Source organism: Lucilia cuprina, chromosome 3 (assembly GCF_022045245.1).
Source record: "Lucilia cuprina isolate Lc7/37 chromosome 3, ASM2204524v1, whole genome shotgun sequence".
Lineage (NCBI taxonomy): Eukaryota > Metazoa > Arthropoda > Insecta > Diptera > Calliphoridae > Lucilia > Lucilia cuprina.
In genome coordinates this window covers 59853699-59865378 of record NC_060951.1, presented here as the reverse complement: position 1 = coordinate 59865378, position 11680 = coordinate 59853699, and the positions used below count along the sequence as shown (strand labels likewise).

At 28.5% G+C, this 11680-nt stretch overlaps 1 protein-coding gene across 2 annotated transcripts in view; it reads left to right on the top strand.

Annotated features, from left to right (window-relative positions):
• Positions 1 to 10415, top strand: part of LOC111680533 (kinesin-associated protein 3) — a 45219-nt gene extending 34804 nt beyond the window's left edge. For both annotated transcript variants that reach the window (XM_023442191.2, XM_046946030.1), the window contains 8 exons: positions 6160 to 6325; positions 6393 to 6653; positions 6716 to 6852; positions 6988 to 7173; positions 7242 to 7949; positions 8017 to 8784; positions 9081 to 9337; positions 9402 to 10415. In XM_023442191.2, coding sequence (XP_023297959.1) covers positions 6160 to 6325; positions 6393 to 6653; positions 6716 to 6852; positions 6988 to 7173; positions 7242 to 7949; positions 8017 to 8784; positions 9081 to 9337; positions 9402 to 9552 — 2634 coding nt within the window. In that variant the 3' untranslated portion in view covers positions 9553 to 10415. The remainder of the gene's footprint in view (positions 1 to 6159; positions 6326 to 6392; positions 6654 to 6715; positions 6853 to 6987; positions 7174 to 7241; positions 7950 to 8016; positions 8785 to 9080; positions 9338 to 9401) is intronic.
• The last annotated feature ends 1265 nt before the right edge of the window (positions 10416 to 11680 follow it).

Below are 11680 nucleotides of genomic sequence, written 5' to 3'. Positions count from 1 at the left end.
TATCTATCTATCTATCTATCTTTCTATCTATAGATCTATCTAACTATCTATCTATATATCTATCTATCTATCTATCTATCTATCTATCTATCTATCTATCACATGTCAATCGTGGGAAGTTTACAATCAAATTATCAGCACACACATCTATCTATTTATCTATCTATCTATCTATCTATCTATCTATCTATCTATCTATCTATCTATCTATCTATCTATCTACATATCTATCTTTCTATATATTCATCTATCTATCTATCTAGATTTTAGTCAGATTTTGCAAAACTAACGACCTATAGAGGTCGTATGTTTTGCCTGCCATTTTTGTTTACATCCGATATATGTCGTGAAGCTATTAAACTCAAGAAGTATTTTGTTTACTTTTCTTTTCCATTCTTCCAAAGAGACTTTACCAACTATAATAATTTATAATAACTATATATTTATTATTACTATTCAAATTATTAAGTTGAACAAAATAATTAATAATTATATTTTACATATCGGACATGTGGGTATTTTGACAACAAATTTTTAATATTTTTATTAACACTATAATTTTGTAAAAAAAAAAAAAATACAAACAAATTATAAATATTAATACATTTCATATTTGGTATTACTTCCGTACATTTTACATATGTATGTATAAACTCCCACCTAAAAGTAAAAAAGTAGCAAAAAAATGTAAATCATTACTTTCAATCAATTCTCAAAATAATTGTTTAAAAATGCTTAAAATCTTATCATAAAGAAATCTTCGTTTAAACGTATACTTTTTAAACCGAACATAAAAGCAAATCATTACCATATGAAAAAAACTTAAATTAAAAGAAATGACACTTGTGATTTATTAAAAAAAAAAACGAAAAAACAAGACCAAGAACAAATAAGAAATTCTTACAAACTAATGACAAAAACATATTGCAACACTTTACACAATAAAATTTTAATATGTGGAGTGTTTTCTAAGTACAATTGCATGTTGATTTGAGAACCCCAGCGGGAATGGGCTGGATGATGATGATTATGTTTTCAAAACATTTAAATTTGTACGAATGATTATGCATGCGGGTGCCGTTATTAAAATGTCTTCTAGTTTTTCTTTTCCTTTCATATTTTACTAACAAACAAATAGCAAATGAAAAGGGATTTTTCAACAAGAAACAATAAAAAGAAAAACTAGAAAATAAATACATATTACAAATCCCTAATGATAAAAGGGTTGTCATACAATTTAAGTTAGAAAATTTTAATCATGCAAGTTTTTTTTTTTTGAAAACTAGAACTGAGTCTAATTAAAAAGGTTTTTTGTAAGTTTTATTAAAACTGTGCATAGTCTAATGTTGTGAATTAAAGATTTGTGAACTAATTTTGATAAAGTATTTTTTTGTTTAATTTTCTTCCTCATACAAATTTTTGTTAACGTGCTTAAACTAAATTTATAATATATATATGTAACTAAAATTTAAACTAAAAATTAAATTTTGGCAAAATTATTTTAAAATATTTAAAGTTACCTTATAAACAAAATTTACTCAAAAGTACCTTTTAAAAAACGTAAAAGTACAAAAAAGTATTCTTGATTTTGGCAATAACAAAAAAATAATAGGACACCTCTTTAAACGTTTTTGCTCTTTATGCGTTGTCTGATGTCTGTAACACCCAAAAATATTGGTCTTAGTCCCACCATAAAGTGTACCAATCGGCTCAGAATCGTTTTCTGAGTCGATTTTGCTATGTCCGTCTGTCTGTGCGTTCACACGCTACAGGTCGCAATTTTCAAGATAATTTGATGTAATTTGGCATCTACTCTTTTCTTGGTTCAAACACGTACACTATTCAAAATGGTTGAAATCGGTTCATTATTTTGCCTAGTCCTATACAACCGTACCCCTAAGCATTGGACCTTTAGGCTCATAATTACGTTAAATGTTCTATTATACCAACAAAAATCTGCAAAACTTAGGGCGGGTTTCTTACTCCTCAGTTAAACTAGGCTTAACTTGCTGTTAGATTAAACTCGAAACAAATTTAAGCGGACTTTAACCGATGATTGTGTTTTTCAGTTTTAGATTTAAGTTCAGTTAACTTTGTCAGTATTGCCAACTTTTCACTCAAAAACATAAACAATAAAGAGCTGTCTTTTGCAAACAATACTTTTGTAAAATAAAAAATTTTGGAAAAATGTTAAATAAACATTTAAAACAATAATAAACAAAACAAATCAGAAAATTATAACTTGAGTTTAATTGACCAATTACACTCAGTTAAACTAAGATAATAAGTAACTTTACTGATAACTGAAATACAAGAAACATATTTTAAACCAGGTTTAACCAAAGAATGAAGTTTATCTTTATCAGAAAAACTCGCCCTTAGTTTTATAGAACGATAAATGACACTACTCATTTTTATAGTGATCGGACCTCATTTGACCCTAGCCCCAAACTCCCCTTCAGAGAATGTCTTAAAAGTCAACTTACTCCCCTATGTGCCCTCTTGTAGAAAATCTATTTTTATCAACAATACGTAAAAACATTCCACAATACAGTTATTTTTATTTTTTAAAAATTATCCACTTTTTTAACATACTGACTGGTGTAGTAGGGTATCATATAGTCGGCAATCTCCGACTATACATTCATACTTGTTTTTATTTGAATAGAATTATTGAATTGATCTTGCACATATGTATTTGACTGATGTACAGACATTACTAAATTGACTCCGCTCTCTGTAAGGACTCGTAATGTATATATGTATAAACTTACATACATATATATATCCACCAGTACTATATACCTACTCATAACTAAAGTTTAAAAACTCCCATTCCTTAATTTTAAAATTTTTTTTATTATTTTTTCACGATTTCCCATTTGGGAATCATTCTTAAAAAGTTTTTTTATAATCGCTATGACAATCTTTTTTTATTGTTTAAATTACAATGGTAGTGATAAATAAACAAACTTAATTGACAACAACATTTATATGTTGCATATGCAAAAGTAGAATTTTTTTACACAAAAAAAATATTTATGTATTTAAATAGTATTATGTTGAATAAATATGTATTCAACACGCAACACTTAAGATACATTTAACATGCAGTTTTATTTTATTGTATTCGCATTTATTATTCTTTCATTTTATTTTTCAACAAATCTTAGATTTTGTTGTAGTAAATTATTAGGGTGAGACCAATATTTAATACAGAAAATAGACAATATCTTAGTAATTAAGGCAAATATCTCTTTCTAAAGATAAATTGACATTTATTGGAAAATTTGAAAAGTAAAAGTAATTATGCGATTTATAGTTAAGAGTGCAATACATTCACAGATTGAAATGTCTGTTTTTGTCTATTAATTCGGCTTTACACGATCACACAAGTAATATGATCTAATTATTGTTTTCTACCATTCGTGTAATCACAAAAAATATAAATCATGCAACTTTTATTCTCTTTTTTGTTATACGGGTGGACTTTTATTTTACTTTTTCATTAAACTTTACGAACGTAAAGTGTGATCGTGTGAAGTGCCCCTTAGTCGTGTAAAGAGAAACATCTAGAGAAATCGATCACATTCTATAAATTTCGTATTTAGCTAAAATATTCTTAAAGCCGGCTTTACACGATCACACAAGTAATATGATCTGTCAAAATTTTGTGTAGAAGAGCACGGAGGGGATCGTCTAAACGCAATATGTAATGAAACCATCACACATTGAGAGAGAATACAGATGGAAAATTTAACAGTCGTATGGCTCTCTTCATTTTTTGAAATGATTCAAAAATCAAGCAGGTCGCATTAGATCAGGGATGTATTTTTATGTAAATACATGCAAAAAAGTGAAACAGCTGTTTCCATTTTACTTTTTTATTGTTTTCTACCAATCGTGTAAACACAAAAAAAATCATGCAACTTTTATACTCTTTATTGTTATACGGATGGATTTTTATTTTACTTTTTCATTGAACTTTACGTACGTAATGTTTGATCGTGTGAAGTGCCCCTTAGTCGTGTAAAGAGAAACATCTAGAGAAATTGATCACATTCTATAAATTTCGTATTTAGCTAAAATATTCTTAAGTAAAGACAGAAAGAATGAAAATTTTTACGAAAAATATATTGTTTTAAACTGAGTTTTATAGGATACTTTGGATCAATTAAGGACCTCTTTCCTAAACATGTATTTTTCTGTGGGTTAAGGTCTAATAGGCACCGATACTGAAATTATACACATTAGTATTCATGTTTTTAACCCTATAAAGTAAACACAAAAGTCGGCGGTTTACTTGCAAACATTTTGTAAGTGCCACCGTATTACAACAACAACAATCTCGACAGTGGATTTTGTTTTTTTATTTGTTGTACGTTTATTTAATTTCTTTTGTCAACTACGTGCATTATCAATATTATCATACTTAGACAAAGTATGTACCTATGTATGCATGTATTTAAGCGTTGTCTGTCTGTCCCTCCGTCCGTATGTCTTTCGGTTGCTCTCTCATGTCTATGTATGGTGTTATATCCGTATTTTTATTACTGTAATGTTTGTATGTTGTTGTTATTTTATTATTATGATTATTTTAGACTTAAAAAAATAGTTCTATTTGTATACCTATTATGCAAATGTTGTAAAAACACAAAAGCAATAAAAAACACACCATGGTCTTCTTCTAAGCACTTTAATAGTACAACCATTCCATTCATTTATATACTTTTGCTTCTTGTTGTCGTTGTTGTCTCTTCGTGTTGTCTTAAAAAGCCAATGACTTTTTAGGTGAATTCCCTTTTAAAGTTCTGAGCTTTTTTTCCCGTAATGTTTGCTGTGGCAACAAATTGTAGTTATAGTTATAAATACAACACTAGAAAAGGCTTAATCTGAAAGAGGAATATGCTAATTTCGTTTAATAACAGAAAAGAATTTTTAATATGACGAAATTGGAAAACAGTTTATAAAATATTTAAATTTAAATTGCTTATGCAGCAAAATGTAATCTTGAAGCTAAAACAATTAGTTATTGAAAAACTAAATTTTGAATTCAAAATGTTTTATATTAAATTAATTTTGATTTCGATTAGTTTTTAAAAATATAAAACCACAATTTGTATACGATTTTCACTTTGTTAGGTTCAATATTTTAGATTTTGATTCCCCATATTAAGCTTATTCTAATATTAGTACTTTTGTCAAAAATATGATGCTTTTGTTTAATAATATAATGTTTCTTTTTTAATTTACCTAACTTTGACCTATAATAATTTGACATTTATATGTAGTGGGTCAAGGTTATTTTCATACAATGAAACTGACCTGATACATTTACATACATGTGACAATAATTATTAAGAACACTGCATTATTAATAACTATTGGTGTCAATTGAAAATCAATATTCTTTAATACTTAATAAAAAGGCTTTTAATAATCACATACTTATAATATATTTTTTAGGTAAATATGTATGTATGTACTAAACTATAGACTAAAAAAGGACTAAATTACAGTAAAGTTTAGAATATAGTCTGGTATATAGTTCAGCCACATTTCATTCTATAGTCTAGTCTATAGTCAAATCTATAGTCTAGTCTATAGTCAAATCTATAGTCTAATCTATAGTCTAGTCTATAGTCTAGTCTATAGTCTAGTCTATAGTCTAGTCAATAGTCTAGTCTATAGTCTAGTCTATAGTCTAGTCTATAGTCTAGTCTATAGTCTAGTCTATAGTCTAGTCTATAGTCTAGTCTATAGTCTAGTCTATAGTCTAGTCTATAGTCTAGTCTATAGTCCAGTCTATAGTCTAGCCTATAGTCCAGTCTATAGTCTAGCCTATAGTCTAGTCTATAGTCTACTCTAGGATCTAGTCTATAGTCTAGTCTGCTTCATGTAGAGTATTTTGAAGGGTTTCATGACAGTTATTACTTCGAACCAATTCCCATCTAATAATTGTTATGTCCAGCACATAACTGAACGAAAATGTGTGCGTGTTAGAATAAAATATTTTTCTTGAGAACACTTTTATTTACAAACAACTGTTTATTATATAAATATTTACTTTAACATACAGTAGTAACAACTTTTTCTGTTGGTCTTGACCTTTAAATATTTAACTAATTATTGATTTATTTTATTTCGCTCTAATTGCAGAACTGTCAGAAAATAATACGTTTACGTTCATTAAACGCCAAAACAGATCCCGCAGCACTTGCACGTGAAGTAGTGGACAAATGTGATTTAATACACAAATCCCAGTTGGCCGATGTAGAACAAATAATATTCTATTTGAAAAATCGTAAAGATAATGCTGGTATAGGTAAGTGTGTTTAAAAAAAAGGAAGCAACAAATCTAGAATATTTTTGAAAAAAAATTTAACTTACAGATACACACGATAACAATATGGGTCATCATCGATCGGCTATTGCCACACACCGATCCTCGGCAAGACCTCATACTACCATGAGTTCTAGCATGTCATCTTCAACACATTCAAAATCATCAGATTCCTCAGATGTTTCCATTAATCATATAGACGAATATGTTGAGTTGTTGTATGAAGATTTAAGCGAACGCATACGAGGCTCGGCTATGATCCTACAAGTAGCACGTAACCCTGATAATTTAGAAGAATTAGAAAAAAATGGTGAGTTTTTTTCTATTTTAAAAGATTTTTTAAATTTATTTAAATACTTTTCATTTTTCCAGAATCTTGTTTAAGTGCTTTGTCGCGTGTATTGCGTGAAGATTGGCGCAAAAGCTTAGATTTATCTACAAATATTATTTACATATTCTTTTGTTTCTCCACCTATACGAAATTTCATTCAGTTATAGTTCAATATAAGGTAAGTTGGAACATTTTGAAATGATTTCGAACATTGAACAGCTAATTAGGATTATCTTAATTCATCTCTTGTTCTATCTTTTTTCGAGAAGTTTATTTGGGGAATGATAAATTTTTATAATTAATTCCATTACAGATTGGTTCTCTATGTATGGATGTTATCGATTACGAATTACGTCGTTACGAAAGTATGCGTAATGAATTGGATATTCGTAAAAATCCTGGTGGTTCGGCTCCTCTATCGGCAAAGGCCAGCAAGGAGAAATTAAACAACAGCACTGATGATTTTCTAGATCTCATGAATGAAGAAAAGCCCAAAGAGGTAAAACAACAACAAAGAATTTTGCAACCATAACAAATAATTAAAATAATTTTCTATTTTACTCTCAGATGGAGCCACCTCGACGTCGTATACCCGAATTGAAACAACGCCCCAAATCGGGTAATTGGTCTAGTTTTCATAGTTCCATGTCTTCGTCGCTTATTAAAAGTCAAATACTAAACAGCAGCTATCATGAAGCTCTCTCGGCGGGAGCTCAAACACCCGACTCAGGTATATCTACCAATGGTGACATGAAAGCCACCAGCAATGAGGCTCTCGATCGTAATGATCCGAAAATTAAAAAGGAAGAAATCGATCGTCTTAATAAGCAGTTAAAACTTTTTGCTAAGAAGCAAGAACAACTCTTAAGGGTTGCCTTCTATTTGCTACTGAATATGGCTGAAAATGTCAAACTAGAAGAGAAAATGCGTCGCAAAAATATTGTCAAAATGTTGGTAAAAGCTTTAGATCGTCAAAATATAGATCTTCTAATGTTGGTTACCACATTTTTGAAAAAGTTATCCATAGTGGGTGATAACAAGGATGATATGAGCGAACTGAATATAGTGTCAAAATTACCCCGACTCTTCCAAAGTGGTCATACGGATCTGGTGCAAGTTACTCTAAAATTGGTGTTCAATTTGTCATTTGATGGCCAGTTAAGAAGAAAAATGATAGTGGCTGGTTATTTGCCCATGTTGGTTATGTTTATCAATGATGAAAAACATCATGGCATAGTGGTAAAGATATTATATCACATGAGTTTGGATGATAAGGTGGAACAAATAGAAAATTAAAATTGTTATAGAGATAACTAAAAAAAATTTTTATTTTATATTTTAGGTTAAAGCCATGTTTACCCATACCGAATGCGTGCAAATGGCCACGGATGCTATTATTTTAAATCTCAATTCTAAAGTTGATTTGGACTTAATCGCTCTTTGCATTAATCTTTCGCTTAATCGTCGTAATGCTCAAATTATGGTCGAAGGCAATCGTTTGCACAGTCTCATGGATCGTGCTTTCAAATATCAAGATTCCCTACTCATGAAACTATTGCGCAATCTTTCGCAGCATGAATCCCTTCAACCTCTATTTATCGATTATGTAGGGGATTTGGCACGCATTCTTACCATTTGCGATGATGAGTCTTTTATGGTGGAGTGCTTGGGCATATTGGGTAATTTGTCGCTGGCCGATTTAGACTATTCACAGATTTTACAAAATTTCCAATTGATTCCCTGGATAAGAAATATCTTAATACCCAGTGCGAAGTTAGATGATCTCGTTTTAGATACTATTGTGTATTTGGGCACTTGCGCCCATGATGAATTATGCGCCTTACTGTTTTGTCGCGCCAATGTAGTGCTTTCATTAATTGAACTGCTAAAGGCTAAACAGGAGGATGATGAGATTGTTTTACAAATTATTTTCGTATTCCAACAGATTTTGAGGCATGAAAGTACACGCGAGTATATGATTAAGGAGACAGAATCACCGGCGTATCTTATAGATTTGATGCATGATAAAAATGCAGAGATACGTAAAGTTTGTGATTATTGTTTGGACATCATCGCTATTAGCGATAGCGAATGGGCGAAACGTATTAAGGTAAAATAATGAATTTAAAAAATTAATATTTAAATCTTATAAACATTGATAGATAGATAGATAGATAGATAGATAGATAGATAGATAGATAGATAGATAGATAGATAGATAGATAGATAGATAGATAGATAGATAGATAGATAGATAGATAGATAGATAGATAGATAGATAGATAGATAGATAGATAGATAGATAGATAGATAGATAGATAGATAGATAGATAGATAGAAAGATAGATGGATAGATATATGAAATATTTCAAAAAATTAAAAAAAAAATCAAATTGTTACTTCCAGTTGGAAAAATTCCGTAATCACAACTCGCAATGGTTGTGTATGGTGGAGTCACAACAGCACGAAGACAATAACGAAAGCTACAATGATGAAGAAGACGAAGAACACGATTTGGACAACTATTTGCGTGGAGAATATCTGGACAATTGTGAACTATATAATACAAATCAACAAAATAAAGAAAGCGAAGATAATGACAGTAACAACAGTAATAATCCAGCTAGTCCCGCCAATTCAACCTACAGTCGTCCAGTGAGCAGGTGAGTTTTCTATAAAATACTCCAAAAGGAAACTAAATTTAATATTATTTTTTAAAATTTTTAGTTTTAGACGCAGTCAAGATCTTGATGATATTTACAACATGACATTTAGTAGCAAATCTCAAAACTCCAGCCAGGGAGACTCTAATTATATGTTTAAATCGAATAAATCTTTAGATTCCGAAGGCTTACATGAAGAGCTTTTATTGGCTTAAAGAGAATTAAAAAAAAGGATTTATTAAAAAAAATGTGCTTAAATTACAGCTGAAAGAATATAGCGAAAGGCATTTAATTAAATATGTAGTTGTTCTTTTTTTAATTTGGGTAACAAACCATGTTTTGCATTTTTTTAAAGAAATTATAAACAAAATATAAACTAAGTTATAGTGCTGATGATGTTTTTTTTTTTTTAATTAGCTTTCAGTAAACTCTATGGCAAATTAAAAATTATTAAAAAAAGCCAAATATTTGTAGAAATTTCTTTGCTTAGCGCACATAAATTTGTAGTATATAAACGATTTGTTTTTTTATTTTTATAGTTTTAATTAAAAAAAAAACGAGATTTTTTATAATTATTTTTAAGTTAGCGAAAAATAAAACCAAAACGAAGCTAGTCCTTGTTTTTAACACAAAAAAGTTAATAAAACGAAACAAAACAACATTAATTTTATGTTAAATGTTTAATATATTTTGTTTATTTAATTAAGTTTATTTTATTTTAATTATTTTTTTATTATTATTTACGAAATATATGTGATATTTAACTTTCCTTTTAAAACATAACTACAATATTAAAGAAAAAACAAAACGAACGAACAAATCCATAGAAAATGAAATTAATAAATTGTCCAGTTATTTATTTTTAGTCAAGTATCATTATGTTTTTCTATCTTTTTTGCTCTATCTAAGATTATTATTCCTATAACCTACAATTTAAAATTTTGTTAAAATTATTTCTATGTTTATAAAAAAGTTGAAATTAAATTTTAAGTTTTTACTTTAATTAAGTTAAACTAATACCAAAATGTGTTTCGTTTTTTCTTCAGTTGTTGCTTGTTTTTCTTTTAAAAAGCTTTTTTTTATTAAACAAAAAGAAACAATTTAAATTGCGAAACGTACAAAAAAAAAGAAAAACTTACAATATTTTTAATTTTTATTTAAATACTCATATAAAAATTGGCTTAAAGTAGTTGTTTTAAAAATCATTTTAAAACAAAAGGCAAACGATCCTTGTAGAAGACTCCTCTTTTACTTTATAATTGTAATTGTACTACAAAATATTCTTTAGCGTAAAAAAATTAAATAAATAATTGATTTTTAAATAAAGACATTTAATAAAAAACTATATATTAATAAATATAAAAGAACCATCTATAAATAAATGTTTATGTTAAAGGAAAAAGTGTTAAAAATGTAACAAAACTTTAGGGACTGATTTTATAAAATATTACTAACAACCTGAAAATGTTTAAAACTTGTAAGAAAAATTTTAAATATTTTTGTTTTTCTTAACATTTTTAAACGTCTTTATGTTATGTTTTATTTTATAAAATTGTTTCTTCTAAATTATGCCATAATAACAAAAAAATGTTTAATAAATATAAAGAAAAAGAAATAAAAAATCTATATATTTCAAACACTTTACCACATGTTTTATTTATTTGATAATAAACCAGTAAATTATAATGGAATATTAGAAAGATTATTTTTTATATCGGAATATAAGGCAGTGTATAGTCTTGTCTATAGTCTATATCTATATAGTCTAGTCTATAGTGTAGTTTCTAGTGTATTGTATAGTCTAGTTTATAGTCTAGTCTTTAGACTAGTCTATAGTTTAGTCTATAGTTTAATCTAGTCTATAGTCTAGTTTATGGTCTATCCTATAGTCTAGTCTACAGCCTATTCTATAGTCTACTCTATAGTCTGGTTTGTAGTCTAGTCTATAGTCTACTCGATAATCTTGCCTACCGTATAGACTTCAGCGTAGTATATAGTCTAATCTATGTTGTAATCTATAGTATGGTCTATAGTATAGTCTCTAGCCTGGTATATAGTCTATTCTATAGTCCACTCTATAATCTAGTCTACAGTCTAGGCTATAGTGTAAGCTTTAGTATAATCCAGGAGCAGATCCAGCTCTAGTGTTCAGTCTACTCATAATCTAGTCTATAGTCTAATCTATAGACTATTCTACAGTATAGTCTATAGTCAAGTCTATAGTTTAGTCTAGAATATAGTCTAGTTTATACTCAAGTCTATAGTCTAGTCTATAGTCTAGTCTATAGTCTAGTCTATAGTCTAGTCTATAGTCTAGTCTATAGTCTAGTCTATAGTCTAGTC